This window comes from Schistocerca gregaria, chromosome 1, assembly GCF_023897955.1.
Source record: "Schistocerca gregaria isolate iqSchGreg1 chromosome 1, iqSchGreg1.2, whole genome shotgun sequence".
In the NCBI taxonomy this organism is placed as follows: Eukaryota; Metazoa; Arthropoda; class Insecta; order Orthoptera; family Acrididae; genus Schistocerca; species Schistocerca gregaria.
Window position 1 is genome coordinate 455,834,023 of NC_064920.1, and position 19,089 is coordinate 455,853,111.

At 38.9% G+C, this 19,089-nt stretch overlaps 1 protein-coding gene across 2 annotated transcripts in view; it reads right to left on the reverse strand.

The window, feature by feature from the left end:
* Window positions 1–19,089, reverse strand: part of LOC126352307 (ubiquitin carboxyl-terminal hydrolase 34) — a 538,206-nt gene that overhangs the window by 92,280 nt on the left and 426,837 nt on the right. The window contains exon 52 of one of the 2 annotated variants that reach the window (XR_007565188.1): window positions 8,935–11,590. Coding sequence is in view for 1 of the 2 variants with exons in the window: in XM_050002677.1 (XP_049858634.1) it covers window positions 11,343–11,590 (248 nt within the window). In the remaining variant the exon portion in view is untranslated. Of the gene's footprint in view, window positions 1–7,941; window positions 11,591–19,089 lie in introns of those variants that run through there. The other variant, XM_050002677.1, reaches the window with a different exon arrangement.

Consider the following 19,089-nt stretch of genomic DNA (forward strand, 5'->3'; position numbering starts at 1 on the left):
AATTTAAATTTTGACCTATCGTTCAGTCTCGCAATACCTCCGTAAACACACTTTTAAAACAGTTAGATAATGCTTTTACTACTGTGTAGTGGGTGAAGATACAGACCTCACTCCATTAACGTCCTATAAGCAGCAAAATTTTCATTTCCAATTCGTCGCGGACGTCTGCGGCACATATACGCTATCACCTGACTCGTAGAAATAAAATTTATTTCTACCCACAAATACAGTGTTCACTCACCATTCAGAATAATGAGAGTTTTTCCTGTTCGTTTGCTGTCAATGGTACTCCATCATACTACTGTACCAAAATTTGCGACTATACGATTTTTTCCCCTATTCGACTTTTTTGTCTCCCGTTGACTGGTCTACACAAGGGCACGTTACCTCATGATATCACCTTCTGTCGCTGACCGCAGACTGTTACGTCTAGCAATGCTGTGGCGATGAAAAGTTAGGATAGACAAGGAGTGTACATGTGACATATCCTCCTATTCTGAGGGAAAAATATGATTGCGCTATAAGTCCCCGAATGTTCGAGCAAAACAACCATGCGCTTCCAAACAATGGAACTACAATTATAGAGTAGTATGACTGGAATTTCGTGTGGTTCAGGGGCGCTCAACACGACGTTACCAGCGCCCTAGAAATTTCAAAACAACACATTGGTGCATTTGGAATTTTACTGTGTCTAGGGGTGTCCCAGATGAAAGAGGAGACATCTGTGAGGCAATCGCGGCCTGAACGTACCTACCCTTGTGTAGACCAGTCAGTGAAAACTTAACGTCGAATAGGAGAAAAAAAATCGTTTAGTCGCAAATTTTGGTACAGTGGTATGAGGGACTGCCATGGACAACATACTAAAAGTCCCCACCGGTGTGTGGGGTCGTTTAAAAGGCACTTTTTATATTTTTCTTGAATAACTCGAAAGCCGCTGTATCTAGCGAATATGTTTCCAAGTACAAAACTAAACTATATTAAATTTCTTAGAAAAAAAGGTCCTAGTTTACGCCTTGAAGGTGATGGGAAACTTGCAGATTATTAAAAATAGTGATTTAATGATATAAAATTAATGTTTATTGTTGAAAGAAGTGGGTTAGGAGCAAATATTAAATGTGTGTATCAGATCTAAGTATTAAGATAGAAACTGTGTTATGGGGATATAACAGGTTGGCTGGGATAGGAAGCTAGACGCGAGAGGGTAGGTAAGTCGCCACGCTGTGGTCATGAACTTCTCTCCTTCATAGGTTTGAAAACTGGAAAGATTGGCAATTTCCCATTCAACCTCACTACATCAAAGAATCAGCTATAGGTGTTTTTCAAACTTATACCGACCCTTCCGCCATCTCACCTTAGAATCACTGGGGATGCAGAGCGCACCCAAATACCGCGGGTTTGGGTGTTTATTCGCCACAAAATGCGTTAACACTACGGGAAAATGAGATATGAGTTACTCATAACAACGCAAGAATAGCTTATGTATAGATTATATGTAAATCTTGCACAGTTTTCTACACTGCTAGAGGGGGAAATAGATTCTAAGTCGTCCACCAAGGCAGTTGTAACGTTCTTCCGGAAAGGCGACTTCAACCCCACCATAAGCGATAGTCTTTCAGTTTACAGACTATACCTCCCCAGCATTTCGTGTCTAGTTCCCTTGTGCGAATAGACAAAATAACTTCACTGCGCCCGTGTTTATATAGTCGAGTTATTTTCAGTTTATTACGTGAGTACTTCCTTGCAGTTATTAGGTCAACTTTCATGTAAAACTTGTTCCTATGAACAAGGGCTGAGAAGTGCTTACTTTGTAATTGTGATGTTCTCAGCAACCTACGTAATGTTGGAGGGAAAGTGAATGGACTGGTAAATATGGCACCTTGCAGCTGTCTGCCGTTGACAGTATTTTATGAATCCCTGTGACTGTGCTGGCAGTGAATTAATGAATGACCAGAAAGTTACTGCACATCTCTCACCATTAACTGTGGTACTGACAGACTGCACAACTCTCTTCCACTCAGAAATTGCTGGCCTTGAAGAGTGGACTGTCCTGTGTGATGCCAACTGCAAAACATCCACAGTCTATGATGCAAGGTCAGTGTGAATGTGTCTGACGGAATGGCACTGATTGTGTTCAAGTCTAGAAACAAAGGGGGCCAATTTAAGCATCTGGGCCTATTTAGATGTTGGGAGAGATGAGGCTTCTGTAATGTCCTTGATATCCCTCACACTGCTTAAAGTATTCCAGCCACTGGTAGTGGTGACAATAAAATCAACATTGTAACGTACATACTGACAGCATGTTACGCTTGGGGTGGCTGTTCTGTGTGCAGACAATTAACAGTGCAGCCACCTAGCCTTTTTTTAAAAATATATAGACAATATGCCTTTCCTGGAAAAATACTACAGTTGCCATACAGGGTCACTAAGAATCAATTTCCCCCAGGGCTGTGAACAACAATCTGTAGACATTTACATAGTTTCTGTCCATCTGTGTTTCTTGCAGCAGTATTATGTTTTAGTAATTCATATTTCTATTCCATGTAGTGTTGATGCACTTTGTGAGAAATAAATACCTCTCCCTCTCCTCCTAACCATGTCTGTGACTTCGTCCCCAGTGATGAATAAGAGAGCAGTGGAACATTTAGAATAACTTTGTGAAACACCCTGTAGTTGGTTCTTGTGATGTGGTATGGTGGATAGAGGGGGTAACTGCTTATCACTCTTCAATTTGCACACCTATTAATGAAGGAAGTGCATGGCCACAATCTGGTAATTTACCTTCCCTCGTGCACTTACCCTCGACCCCTTCCACACCCCCAGAATGATATTTATCCCTTAATATGTCTCTGCTGCATGTAAAGCAGGGTACACACACTTAACATTTGTTATTCTCATTTCATTTAACAATAAACATTTATACATTTGAATTACTATTTTTAATAATCTGTAATTTTCCATCCTCTGCAATGTTGAAACTATTATTAGTTCTCGAGAAATAATGACCGGGTTATTTTTTGTACAAAAATTTAATGTAGTTTAATTTTGTACTAGAAAACACTTTAGCTAGAAGCTGCAGTTTTCAAATTATTCAAGAAAAACGATAAAAGTGACCTTTAAACTTGCTCCAACCCCATGCCCACACCCCACCTATGTTCATAATGACACTCGCTCCTATCACTGTACAAAACTTTGCGACTACACTATGAGGAAAAGACTGGATAGTAGCAGCCGCAAGCAGACCCACAGGACGAGAAACTATGGCCTTGAGCTGGCCCATCATTGAATTAAAATGCTCACTGTATCTGAAGACTATAAGGCACTGTGAAACGTTTCAGTGTGAGTATTAACACATGTCTGTCACTTTCCTCATTTTTCCACACCTGTCTATTGGTGTCAAGTGAAAAGCAAATACAAGAGTCTATTAAAAAAACATTACTGCTTCAGTACCTCACTAGTTTTTAAATGTAAGTCATGACTAGTAACTAACAAGAAAAGTACTTGCACATTTTCATACTACTATTTGACTAACACTTTTGTATCAGCATCCTGAACAATTTATGAAATACTGGGTGGGGGTCCATGTTATATGCATGTATTGCACTTCTGACATACCTGTACTGAAAGTATCACTGCAATGTCTATAGGCCACAATGAATTTGCAGGCCAACAATTGCATGTAGGGCTGAAAACTGTAACTAAATTAATGAAGTAAAGTAAGTCATACAATACTGCAGGGATTAGGTTAGGAGATGCAACATTACAAGTAATAGATATGAACTTTGATGGTTGCAGTAGAGAGGATATTAAAATGCAGACTGCCTACAGCAAGGAAAACATTTTTGAAAAAGAGAAATTTGCTAACATGAAATACAATTATAAGTTTAAGAAGCCCTTACTGAAGATATTTGTCTGCAGTGTAGCCTCGCACGGAAGTGAAATATGGACAATAAGCAGTTCAGAGAAATGAGAATAGCTTTTTAAATGTGGAATTATAGAAGAATGTTGAAGATTAATGGCACAATTTGACGAAAAGAGGGGATTAGTTGACACAACACATTCAGAGGCATCAAGAAATCATCAATCTGGTACTGGATGGGAGGGTGAGGGAGGGGGGAGAGGAGGGAAGGGGGGGGAGAGGGAGGAAGGGGGGAGGTGGATGATGATGAGGGGGTAGATAGATAGATAGAGAGAGAGAGAGAGAGAGAGAGAGAGAGAGAGAGAGAGAGAGAGAGAGAGAGAGAGAGAGAGAGAGAGAGGGGGGGGGGGGGGGAGGGGGGAGGACTGTATAGGAAGACCAAGGGATACTTGAGTTGGAATATACTTCATTAGATGAAATGTGGCTGTGGTGTGCACCTTGCATAGCAGATCTCAATTAACTATGATTGCAAGTGTGCTATTCCTTTCTTTGAGTTATTAATTACAGTTACCTATGTGTACACATTAAAAGCAAAAGTTTTCAGTATATCCTTGTCTGAGCTGTACAGAATCAGAAATGGCCACATTTAAGCTCAGAAAATAATAACACTTATTGAATACTGTACTTTAATGAATCTCACAGGAAAAATCAAAGAAAATTACATTGCTAAGTAAAAAACATGGTGATGGTATCTAGATATTCTCAGAAAACAGTGACTTTAAGCGCAGCAGCATTTATACCCAACACGTGTTCTGAGAGTTATTCATGTATTTGGAATGACAGTGTATAATTTAACCTTCCAGACTTGTCAGGACTTATTTTATTCAAATGCAGTTTAGACAAGGACAACAAAACTATCTTAGGGCATAATGTATGTTTTTTAGAGACTTAAAATGTTCTAATTAACACTTAAACATGTCAGGACCACAAAGTCAAACTCATGCCCACTAGAATAGATACTTCATCAGTAGAGCTATTTACAATGTGATTTCAAAGCAATGTATACTATGCTACCATAAAACACACCTAACTTTATGCGGTTTTACTGGGTACATTTAATGCTGCAATCACACACCAAAATTATGCATAACAATCTGAATAACACATTCATAATCACAGTACAAATTTTCCTGCTTCTTTATATATCATTACACTGTAAATCAGAAAACAGATAAAGTTTTTGGGCTTATCATCTTTGTTTGTTTCATAGAGAAATTTCTGAATAGAAATAACCTCTAAACTGCCAACATAAATTTTGTCTATGCAATGTTTTGTTGTTGGCACATTCCACTACAGCAATACAGAAGTGATCAATCTTAGTAACTCCACACAAAATTGCTCATTCATGCATCAAAATATTGAGCAAATGTCATCAACAAGATGAATGAATGAAACTACACTGACAATGTATCTGTATGCACTTCACTGCAAAGAGAATGCAGGAGGAGAGAAGAACTAGTATGTTCTGTGACATAGCACTAATGTCAATTGTGTATTCAAAGCAGAAGTTGTCAACTTACTTAGAAGTTACAAAAATAATCAACGTTTGAAAATTTTCTTTTGACAGAAGGATTGAAGGGAAACAAAGAGGGGTGAATAAAAGAGATTGGCGAGGTTGCAGAAATGGTTACAGTTATGGAAAAGTCGCCCACGATCCCAGGTCGGGGAGACGTAACAGACAGGATGAGAAGGAAAGACTGGTTGTTTGTGCCTGCATTGTACAAAATTTGAAAACCTGAGAGCTAAAATGTGGAAGACAGGGTAATAAGCAAGACAGAGATTACTGACAAAATATCAGGCACAAGAGTCAATAAAGGCGGACAGGTGGGGTGGGGGGTGGATAGATATACAGATTGGAAAATACTGAAAAGAAATACTGAGACCACTGAAATTAATGTAAAATTAGACCAGGCATGTGTGTGCCTATGCCCATTTATTCTAACTGATAACTTGGTGGTAGTCACACCAATACAGAAGGCCCAACAGGTTTACAAGAGCTGTCATGTGGCACCTCATTTCACAGGTCGCTCTTCTCTTCCTTTGAAAGTACGTTTTCCAGTTACAGTGGATGGTAGTAGAAGGGTGTGTGCATCAGACAAGTCTAAAGAGGAGGGACAGTCACAAGGATAGGAGCCATACAGGACAGTGAAATGGGTGCAGAAGGAGCATAGGGTCTGATCAAGATATTGTGGAGGTTGGGCAGTGAGGTTGGGGGGGGGGGGGGGCAAAAAGCTTTTCTGTGTGTGGTAGGCAAAATGTCAGACAGAATGCAACTTTATGAAAGCAGCAAATATAATATGTGATGGGATTCAACATGGCAAAAAGAGGAGGTTTCGTAGCACTATAAAGGGTGGAAGTGGCGAAAAAGAAGCTGAGGGGGGAAAAATGACAAGCATGGAAAAGCATGTTTATGAAATTACCGAATATAATGTGCACATTTATAAAAGGACCACCACAAGTTATGTACCCTCTGCAATGTAAAAAGTGATTGGCCCTCTATATAGGTATGACTACCATCAAGTTATCAGTCAGTATAAATGAACACAGGCAGTGTAATATCCTTTTGCAGTGCATGCTCTACAATGTGACAATCATGACCTTGGTACCTGTTTCACCACATGTGTTATCTGTAATCTCCCTCTTCACACCAGTTTCTCACACCTCTGCAAAAGGAAACTGACATTACAACATGTGCTTGGTTCCACCTACTTAGCCTACATTTATATTAATTTCTGTGGTCTCAGCATTTCTTTTCAATAACTAATATCCTTTTTTTTTACTCCCCTTTTATTGTTCTATGTCTTTCATTTTCTGACCTGCCTACTAACCTCCTCCACCTTTCTACCATGTATACCTGCACATAGCTTTCCACTCTTATTGACTTTTGCATCAGACACAAGACTCATCAAAGTCAAGATTCACAATTTGCAGGTGGTGTAGTATGCTGTCTGTATCTGTATCTATGTCAAAAAATAGCAGAATACATATTATCTCTCATGAAGCATATAACACCATTCACTGCAAGCAACAAATATACTGGTACAGGAGACAGCAACTCTATATGAACTGTCTTGCATTAGGTTGGAGTCATTTTTAATTTAAAATCTTTTTAGATGAATTATATCTTCAGCACAGAACAGTGGGTGCTAAAATTTTCATATTGTCATCTGCATATTAAAAAATCATATCTCTGCTTAGAAATTAGGGAAATGCACCTAGATTTATACAATTTGAATTTTTTCATTCTTTTGCAACATTCACCTACAGTAATTGCTTTAGGGCAACATATTAATGTAACTCATCTCAATAAATGGACAGGGTAAAGACAAGAGGAATGGATGCTATTTTTGCCACAAGATTCCTTTCTATTTATCTGGTTACTACCACCAGCAGACTAGATTAGTTTTTGCAGTTAGGGTTCACATATCATGGGTTCAAATACAGCCAGTTAAAGTTTTATAATAGATTTTATTTTTTCTTTAAGAAATTTTTTCGTAAAGTGCTCTCTCTTTTTGATAAGTGCACTGAAGTGGTAACAACACCTTATGGGGGGGAAAAAATTCAATAATTGCTATTTAAACGAAGCCAATAACGCATCGCGAGGAAATTGTCACGCCTCCCCTTTACGGGATAGCTAATGAAACTTCTTGATGTTTTTACGAACTCATTTACCTAAACGCAACGACTTTTTTCTCTTTCCCTGTATTTTCCCGGAGGATATACCTGGCAAAAAATTCTAGCTGTGATGGAATTACGAACAAAGCTGGTAACATTCGGAATCATCGGGACTGATTGTCACTCTCTCTCTCTCTCTCTCTCTTTTTTTTTTTTTATGCTAGGAGCTCAAGTTAGTTCTAGTACAAGTGTACTTTTCACCCTTTACATCGCAGCACTATTGTACGAGTTCTAACAGTGCATGAACCTATACTGCATGACAGGAAATTAAGAACATACGTCAAGGCTTGTCTCACTCGGAGTGGTTTTTTCAGTAAAAAGTGTTGGTCTTGAAACATGCCAAGACAATCATTGGCCAACATATGTTACTGAATATTTACAAATGTGTGATATGTATTTAAACATGATCTCATTCAGCCGTGTGGGGTGTTACTGAGAAACTATGTCATGTCCCACTTACACTGTTTACTTAGCTGGGAATAATTTTGCTGGAAACGAAATTGAAAAGGAACAGTAACTAATCCTTTCTTAATTGAAGAAGTATAGAAACTTTATTCGTTACCTATGCTATCATTTCGAGACAATAAAAGCTAGAGAATTCCACAGCTTTATCGATATTATGCAGAGCCTGCGCCAAAGGTTATCAGGCATTATTATTTAATGATTATACTAGTAATCAACATGATTTCTTTACACAGTCATGATTTACTACTAAAAAAGTAATGTCACAATTTTTAACATCATTTACGTCCTAGAAGCTACATAACCTATAACACGTGATCCATCTTTACGTAACTATATTTGATCAATTTAACAGCCAACACATTGTATCAAAATATTGTGTTAAATCATTTAACGAATGAATAACTATACCGCACATTATCTTCATTTTCGAGTGTAGGTTTAACGTCAGCTTAAATAATACATGACTACTGTGGAGAATAAAACGGTTAGCTTTTTTCTTCTTCTGAGATAATTTCGTCTCCAGTGGAGAAAATTTTGTTTATTTACTAAGCATGGTTATAATGGTACATTTCGATAGTGAAACGCCTAAATAAATTTCTCATTACGGCAATGCAACAAGAACTTGCGAAACCATTTACGGCTGGCATACGTTTGGTTCAACATACTGTACACTGCTTTATTCTCTCTAATAAAGACGATTCACTTCATGGGAACTATTATAATTTTCAACTAAACATGACGCGTAGCACTAGCAGACTGGTCACCGGGCAGAAATGGTACCGCCCCCTACACAATTTGTGTGTTTGTTCTTAACTAAGACAAAGGAGAGCGCTTGGTGTTAAAAAGTAGTTACGAAACTTCCGAATTTTTTCTCTTACCTTATTACTTTCAGTCAATATTGCCCTCAAAAAACGAATATTCGAAAAATATTCGTACGGATTTCTAGTGCAGATCATTACCGCCAGATGCCACCACATAACGTTTTAACACCGAAGATGAAAATATCGGTTACGTCAAAGATGCTTAGGCGATCGAAGATAGAACGAATAGTAAATAAAAAGATTAGGCGACAAAGCTCGCAGAATAGTAATGAATGAAATCGCCTAGGATTTGATCATAGGGGTTATTTGTACATTTTTATAACGATGTATTCTCTTTTAAATACATGTTATTTAGAAGCTTTGGTCACGCAGTTTATTCAGTGATTGTTAGGTAGTACAAAATTGTTACGTATTGTGACTCTCTCCTAGAAAAGGCAGATATTGCATCAAATGAAAGGGCACGAGTGTGCCAATGGTTTCTGGCTTTACCAATAACAAACATGAGATGCATCGGTATTCTCATTTATTTTACATCGATAATAAAATCTGACACAAATCTAAGAAATATAGCTAATAATTTTCAGTTGTCAGTCAAAATCTTTGTACAATAAATATACTTATTTAGAACACGTACAAAAATGCATTCTTACATGTATATAGATAGATTCACACTCCTTGCACAAAACACACACACACACACACACACACACACACACACACACACACACACCTCTTCCTAAACTGTGCTTGCAGAAGTTGTAAGCAATAAAATAACACTAACAAATTCTCTCATACATTTAAAGACTAGGTCATTCAAACAACTGGCACAACATTTTTCACTTTGTAAAAAACAATACTGATCCCACTGCACATTTAAATATCACAAAATAACAGCACATCTTTAACTATTAGGCTTAGCTGCTTTGTCTTGTCTCTACATTACAATGAGTTTAAATACACACAGAGGAAGGAAATATGTGGTGACTTTATCTTTCAGATAAAGGAAATGACTGTGACTATGCCACAAGATAAGACACACCACACATGCAAACCTTCATGAGGATTTTTACAGATTAATGAAAGTCTTGGTGCTTAAGAATTCACATGTGTAGCCTTTCATATTTATAAACTGAGCATCAAAATGCACAGCTCCTTGTATCTTGCTATGCATAATTTTTTTCTTAAAATATGTACATTCATATTTACATGTGTACAGACAGTGGTGTACCATCATTACTTACATATAGGCAAAATTACACAATTTCTTTTCAACATATTCAGTTACAAGAACTGGGAACACTTCCACATCAACACACAAATTATTCATTTTGAAAATATTAAATGACTGCTTACCTTAGTAATTATACAAAAGAAATAAAAATTTCCAAAGTGACTTGATGGTGACATTTTTGACAGATAAAAAATATTATACAAAAGTCAGTCTAATTGTGATGTCAGAAGTAACGCTTCTATATTTTATAAAGTTTTTACTCCCTTCTAGAAAAAAGAGGAAATAAAATGTTTAAGGATGGTAGTGTAATTGATGCCAGTGACCAGTGTCAGGACTGAAAATACTAAACTTCTCCAGTTACCACAACACTATTGCCACAAAGTGGACAAGATTTGCTCCAGTGGAAAAGCAAATGGTTTGAAATGTATCATTTGTTCCCAATCATTATGCCCAATTTCACAGATAAAAATTTCAAAATTTCCATTGCAATGTCCACAGGTCACTGCTCACAGCTATAGAGGAGGCAGAAGGTAAGACTAAGTCACTTAGCTGAAGAAATTGGCTAGATATGCCAGAAGAATAGCAGATGTGACAAAATAAATGAAATCTAAGTAAGCATTCATACTGGAGTTGTTATAACGTCTAATATGCTTCTACGTGCAAGTTCTTGGTAAATGATAGTGCATACGTTTTCTAATTAATTCGTTTAAATAAACATACAGCAATCCCAGTATTACACAATAAGAACCGATGTTCCAATGAACATAGCCTAACTGCTGTAACATCTTTCAATTATTTCTTCTTTTTTTTTTTTCTTTTTCAGATTGCAAGAGCTTGCATGATTCCCAATTTCATTTACAATTCAGAGTTTCCATACACTCAGCACACGACAACATCTGTTTACAATTTCTGATGCTTGTGAATACAGAGAATTATTTCTCATAGTATGACACTACAGAAACTTTATAAATATAGTAATATTCGAGTAGTAGTGACGGCAGAAACAACAAATGATGGAAACCAAAACTGGCAAAAATCAATATTTTATAAGCTTCAGTTAATGGTTGTTGTGGCTTTTAATCAGCACCTAGTCATTTCTGTTTAGCTGTTCTTCCATCTACCTAGTAACATGCTACCAGAGTATTAGCCATAGAGGAGCTAACAAAACCAGTCCCTGAATGCTACAGCATCAATTCTAAACCTCACATGTTCTTTAAAACATAAGAGTGACCACTCAACTTTTTTTCTCAACACACGTCTTCAGATCAATGATGGTTTTTTCTAAAAGCTCAATGCAGCTGACAGAGAAGTGCTGTGACTTGCTTGAGCAAGGTGATGAGCTCTCTGTTTTATCACTTGAAGGTGATGGTGAGGGGGATGAGGCAACTGGTTCATCTTCATCTTTCGATCCTGATGGCTTTGGCTCTGCCTCCTCTTCTTTCTTCTCAGCACTTAATTTTCTTTTCTTGCAGGGAACATCATCTGTAAGAGATCGATTCACCAAGTTACCACCAATTTTTTATAGTCTCAATTTCAAAGTACTAATTACAGTAATCTGTCATGTAAGGATTCAAATGGACCAAACATTACCAAAAATATACAATCTGTTATATCAAAAATAAATCCTACAATACACAACACACTGTTTTCACAAAAATTTCATACATTTACTTCTTTTCAAGTTACTATCCCAATTCAAAATCTTTTCTCATTAGTGAATGCAGTCACATGTGTAAATCATCAGAATGTGATACAGAAATGCCCTTTCACTTTCAGATCTCGTTTTGTGTTCCTAATTAACACGTGAAACATCTATATGAGAAAAATGTTCCAAAACTGAACTGCACTCAAATGGATAGGCATACAACAAAAACTGCCTTGTTTGTGACAACAAATGTACACTCTTGGAAATTGAAATAAGAACACCGTGAATTCATTGTCCCAGGAAGGGGAAACTTTATTGACACATTCCTGGGGTCAGATACATCACATGATCACACTGACAGAACCACAGGCACATAGACACAGGCAACAGAGCATGCACAATGTCGGCACTAGTACAGTGTATATCCACCTTTCGCAGCAATGCAGGCTGCTATTCTCCCATGGAGACGATCGTAGAGATGCTGGATGTAGTCCTGTGGAACGGCTTGCCATGCCATTTCCACTTGGCGCCTCAGTTGGACCAGCGTTCGTGCTGGACATGCAGACCGCGTGAGACGACGCTTCATCCAGTCCCAAACATGCTCAATGGGGGACAGATCCGGAGATCTTGCTGGCCAGGGTAGTTGACTTACATCTTCTAGAGCATGTTGGGTGGCACGGGATACATGCGGATGTGCATTGTTCTGTTGGAGCAGCAAGTTCCCTTGCCGGTCTATGATTGGCAGAACGATGGGTTAGTTGACGGTTTGGATGTATCGTGCACTATTCAGTGTCCCCTTGACGATGACCAGAGGTGTACGGCCAGTGAGGAGATCGCTCCCCACACCATGATACCGGGTGTTGGCCCTGTGTGCCTTGGTCGTATGCAGTCCTGATTGTGGCGCTCACCTGCACGACGCCAAATAAGCATACGACCATCATTGGCACCAAGGCAGAAGCGACTCTCATGCTGAAGACGACACGTCTCCATTCGTCCCTCCATTCATGCCTGTCGCGACACCACTGGAGGCGGGCTGCACGATGTTGGGGCGTGAGCGGAAGACGGCCTAACGGCGTGCGGGACCGTAGCCCAGCTTCATGGAGACGGTTGCGAATGGTCCTCGCCGATACCCCAGGAGCAACAGTGTCCCTAATTTGCTGGGAAGTGGCGGTGCGGTCCCCTACGGCACTGTGTAGGATCCTACGGTCTTGGCGTGCATCCGTGCGTCGCTGCGGTCCGGTCCCAGGTCGACGGGCACGTGCACCTACCGCCGACCACTGGCGACAACATCGATGTACTGTGGAGATCTCACGCCCCACGTGTTGAGCAATTTGGCGGTACGTCCACCCGGCCTCCCACATGCCCACTATATGCCCTCGCTCAAAGTCTGTCAACTGCACATACGGTTCACGTCCACGCTGTCGCGGCATGCTACCAGTGTTAAAGACTGCGATGGAGCTCCGTATGCCACGGCAAACTGGCTGACACTGACAGCGGCGGTGCACAAATGCTGCGCAGCTAGCGCCATTCGACGGCCAACACCACGGTTCCTGGTGTGTCCGCTGTGCCGTGCATGTGATCATTGCTTGTACAGCCCTCTCGCAGTGTCCGGAGCAAGTATGGTGGGTCTGACACACCAGTGTCAATGTATTCTTTTTTCCATTTCCAGGAGTGTAGTTTTAAATAACAGTTGACATAATTTCACCAATGGCTTCTGTCCCATAGTGTCCTTGTGTGCCTCATTTTGACCTGAAGTTTCTTTTTATGTCAAACATTCTTCATCTGTATCTACATATGTGCCGCTCCCCTCCAACCACACAAACACACTTATTCTTACATAATGTAAGGAAAATTGAGAGTAATATTTCATTAAATAAATAGTTTTTGGATTTATCTGCCAATGAGCTTGCCCTATTCGCAGTAGCAGCTTTAGCACTTTCTTATTTCATGTATTTTGCATGTTACAAAAATTTTGTAACTGAATAAGAACTGTGACCTAACAAGAATACCATTCAGGTTTGAGTAAAATGTGAGGCTAATGAAATAATTTTTATCTTATTTGGAAGCTTATTGTAAATTTGTATCACACTAATTGTAGTGGCTAATGTCCTTACTGATTTAACTGATCATGGAACTTTACTTCTTGCCTTGTATCATGTTCATAAACATTAAAGCTTTTATATTTATATTTTGAGGATGCAGGGACGATGGGACTGCAACATGGAGCTTTCCGGTTTCCCATATGCACCAGTTCTGTTTATTGACAAAGCCGTCCAGGTAAAAATAAGCTTCGTCAGTAAATCAAATGCTGCCCACATGCATATCGCTGTCATCAATCCTGTGCACTATATCGTTAGCGAAGAGATCTCCACCCCCCTCGTACTCCTACGGATTTATGGACAGCCCTGCAGGATTTGTGGTGTCAGTTCCCTCCATCACTGCTTCAGACATTAGTCAAGTCCATGCCATGTCATGTTGTGACAATTATTTGTGCCCACAGGGCCCTACACAATATTAGGCAGGTGTATCAGTTTCTTTGATTTTCAGTGTATATATAATTGTCATAGATTATTTTGTGCTCTATAGTATACTTAAAAAAGTTCTGATAATTCTTTTGAGTACTGTGTATCCCAATGTGTTGATAAACATTGTGTTACTGTGTATATGTGCTACAGCATATGCAATCACTAATGGCTCACTGGCACTGTGTTTCAGCATCCCAACCAGGACTAAAAACATAATTGACAGGCGGAATTTGGGTTGAGACAATGTGGCAAATGGATGTGTTTAAGCTGTGCTCTGCGCTAATGGTAACAAGGTAAGTTTGCTAAACTGGTTTTTAGTTGTTTATTGGACATTTATTTCATATTATAGTGGGTATTTTGTTTTGTTGAGAAACACTATTGGAAAATCTCTTTGAATTCAAGGAGATATACGTTGAAGTGTACTTCTGAACCTGACTGAAGCCTATAACATTTTAATTTCACAGTTTTGTTGTTACGGAAAGTTTAAGTAAATAATTTAAGGGTAAAGGTAATAGTTCACAGAATAGTAGATGCTGTGAGTCATCAACAGGCTGTACCCCTCATAGTCCCAACCCCCAACCCACGCTGCCCCTCTTAAACACACACACACACACACACACACACACACACACACACACACACACACAGTGTATTCAGCTGTCACAATGTGTGTGTGTGTGTGTGTGTGTGTGTGTGTAATATTTGTCTGAAAGCTAGTTTAGTGTAGTTCATGTTAATATGCCTGATGAGTTGTTATTTTTACTCTTAAATTATTTTCAAAGTTTTTCTTCCAATGAAGTCAATAAGTTCTTTTATAATTCATCTATCGTGTTATGTTAATGTTGCTTTTGTGAAACAGAGATTCTAGAAATTTGCAACAGTTTATCTGAAGAGAGTGGAGGCACTCTGAGATTTACACATGCATAAGGGAGGTTCAGATAACTTTTGCTGATATAGGGATGATGCATACTGTACGAGTTTTCGAGCTCCCCTTTGAAATCCCCTGTGGTCATGCGAGTCAAGTTCTAAATAGTATGGGTGAGTAATTTCTGTGCCTCTGACAGGTGGGGCAAGGGATGTCCTTTTCTTGTTCTCATTGGAGTTAAGAAAGTTAATACTGATTTAATGAATCTCATTCTGTTATTCATAATCTATCTGCATACTGCACACTATTTATAAAAGACAGGCAGACCAGCTGTGTGCTGTGTGTAACTCCTCTATACAAGAGCATGCTGAGTGCTCAAGATAGTGCGCTGTGCTGGCCAGGGAGATAGCTGAGCACATGCCTGGCACAATAAACATGCCACTGACATATTCAGCCAAGACTAAATGGACAGCAGTGGTGCGTAGCAGGATGCTAGAAACAAACAATAGAAAAATTGTGATGACTGAAAACACAGAAATACTAAGCAAACCAGAGTTGGTCAACTGAGTTAACAACACTCAGATAGTGGTGGAGATGTGCTATCTTAATCCATTCCAAATGAAGAATTTGGTACAGTGCCACATAATCCCCGAGAAGCAGAACAGCCTATCCATGAGCAGAACCCGAGGGACCAAAAACTAGAAAGACTTTGCATCAAATCAAGTCAAAGACCAAAAAACAAACTTACAACAGATTAGGAATACAAAGACACTGCCATTAAGTCCATCATAAATCAAGGCAAGGAGGACAATGGAAGCATCCCCTTTCCCAGTCCAAGTGAACAGAACGAACAGCATTGGAAGGTCCAGCAATCAAAGTTCACATTCCAAGAACAAGGATAAAAATCTGAGGAATAGCACGACACAAATGTAGGTAAAATGGATTGAGCTACTGAAATGGAATCTGAGGACGAAAATGAGGTAATGACAACAAGCAAATCACTTCCAACATTGACTGATGGCAGAAATGCTGTTGAGGACCTTCATGTAATCAACTGAAAGTCACTGTGATAAATGCTGGAGAAAACTGTAAGCAGAACACATTACCAAAAATAATGTGATGCATATGGCCAAGAGAAAATTTACAACTATCTCTCACAGGATGGCACAAGTATATATCATCATAACATAAAATCGACAGATTAAAAAAAAAAAATTACTTGATGTTCATTGCTCCTCTTATATTTTCTTTTACTTCAATTTCAACTGTGGTGTTTATAACATGTGATACTTATTTCACTTAACTCAATCTGGTAGGACATTCTTGGGCTTTTAGAAACATAACACACCATGTACTTTTAAGAACTGAAATTCAAAAGAAAATCTTAGATAAAGAGGAGAAAAACAGTAAGCATAACTGTTTGATTTTGCATGGAGCATTTTAAACAAGTCGCTGGAGCAACAAAGGGTACACAGCGACTGAGGGGGGGGGGGATCATTACAGTTTTCGAGAAGCGTTGTAGAACAGATACACATAATTAAATGCCTGTAACGCTGATCTCAATCTGTTGAGGAGTTATGGAACATGCTGGACACTTACATATTATTAATTTTTGGAGAGCGAAAATCTCTGTGACAAGTCAACACAGAAACTGTAAACAGAGATCCTGTGACACTCCACTCGCTCTGTGCGCCCATGAGATTGAAGCTCTGTAAACATTGGCACTCACGTTGTTGTCATGTTTCGTGGCCTCAGGAAGGCAGTTGATGTGGTTCCACACCCTTATTTAGTGTACAAAATATGAGCTCACCGAGTACCTGACCAGATTTGTGATTGGATTCAGGTCTTTCTTGCATACAGAACCCAACATTTTCTCTTAAAGGAACAAAATCAAGGTAATTTCAGGAATACCCCAAGGAAGTGTGATGCAAATGTTACTGTTTGCAATGTATATTCTTGATGTTGGAGATTATGCTGGAATCTCTATGTAGCAGTCCACAGAGGGTGCACCTATTTATTAGGAATTGGCAATGGCAGAAGATTGAAGTGAATTGCAGGAAAACCTGCATTGAACTGTACTAGTGCTGGGAGTGGCTGTGACTATGAATGTATGTAATGTGCTTAAATAGATGATTAAATCCACTATTCATTACAAATCACTGGAAATGGTAATAGCACTGTCGGCAAGCATGGTGTACTCAGGCCTTGTGAGACTAAATGAGGAACTACTTGATTCAGACGTAGCTGCTATGGTCACAAAAACTGACAACGAGTGGGAGAGCAGTGTGCTGACCACTTGTCCCTCCATACTCACATGCAGTGATGCCTATTGGTCAAGGATGACATGGCAGTCACTTGGTACCATTTCACCTTACGAAGCCTGTTCAGATGGAGACAGAATTTGGAGTAAAATGCTAATGAGTTACCAACCACAGTGATCTAACGTAGAATGACCATAAACAACAACTGTAGAAAAGCAAATTAAATGGCTGAAATTCATTACAAAAGCTTGAAGAAACATAATTCATCCACAAAAAAGAGGGTTACGAAACATTTGTTCACCTGATTCTTGCATATTGCGTGTTTCATCATGTGACTGTTTAATTGGTGTGAGAGCATTATGGAGATGCTACACAAAATCCAATGCAAAAGTTACAATGGACACACTGTGAATTGTGGAGAGGTTTCCTATTGAAATTCCGGGAGTGTATGTTCCAGGAAGAGTCGAGCGACATATTACTTCTCCTATGCCATTTTTAACTGGAATAGGAAAGGGTAAAGTATTTATTACTGTTGATCTAAGGGTCAGCCAAGTTATGTTTAACATGCATGCACAATGTACTGCTCTCATGCGGTCCCAGACTTGGCTTGTCTTGGTACTACTCAGCGTTGCTAGGCCCTTCTCAGAAAGTGCGACATTTCATTTAGCTGTGTAATGTGACACTTTTTTCTGCATTTGGTGTGACTTATTTTTGTCAGCATGACTTTCTTCAGTTCGGCAGACTCTTGATGTAAGGACTGTTTATCCTTTGCTATTTGTTCACTTACAGATGAAGTTCACAGGTCTAACTGGTGTTTGTGTAAAAGAAGGCAGTCTAGTGATCTACCATCACAATCTTTTAAAAATAAATGGGGATCACAGAGGAGAAGGGTGAGAACTCTCAATATCTCTTATGTAGCTGCATAACTGGTAGGTATAACAAATTTGCTATGTGGCTTGACAGCACCACACAGAAAGAATTGAAAGATTTAGTTGACAATGAAAGAGCTAAAAATTACAACAATAAACAGGTGATTTTCATGGGATTCATTGTTCTGTACATAAAGAAACACTTTGTGTTAAATATGCAGGCATGGAAGACAAGATGGATTCGTGGTGTGAACGGTAAGTTTTCTGAAGTTGCACACATCACTACATCCTCAACTGCAACAGTTTTTGATGGAACTGAACAAATGGTGTGGAGTTGTTATATTTTACTGAAAAGTAAGTTGTTTAGGTAGGCACCAAAATTCAGGGAGAAGAAATAAGAACTTTGAGGTTCGCCAAAGACTGTAATTCTGTCAGAGACAGCAAAGGACTTGGAAGAGCAGTTGAACGGAATGGACAGTGTCTTGAAAGGAGGATATAAGATCAACATCATCAAAAGCAAATCAAGGATAATGGAATATAGTTGAATTAAATCAGGTGATGCTGATGAAATTAGATTAGGAAATGAGACACAATGGTCGAAGTAGAGAGGATATAAAATCTAGACTGGTAATGGTAGGAAAAGTCTTTCTGAAAAAGAGAGATTTGCTAACACTTAATGTAGATTTAAGTGTCAGGAAGTCTTTTCTGAAAGTATTTGTCTGGAGAATAGCCATATAACGAAGTGAAACAGGGACGATAAACAGTTTAAACAAGAAGAGAATAGAAGCTTTTGAAATGTCATACCACATAAGAATG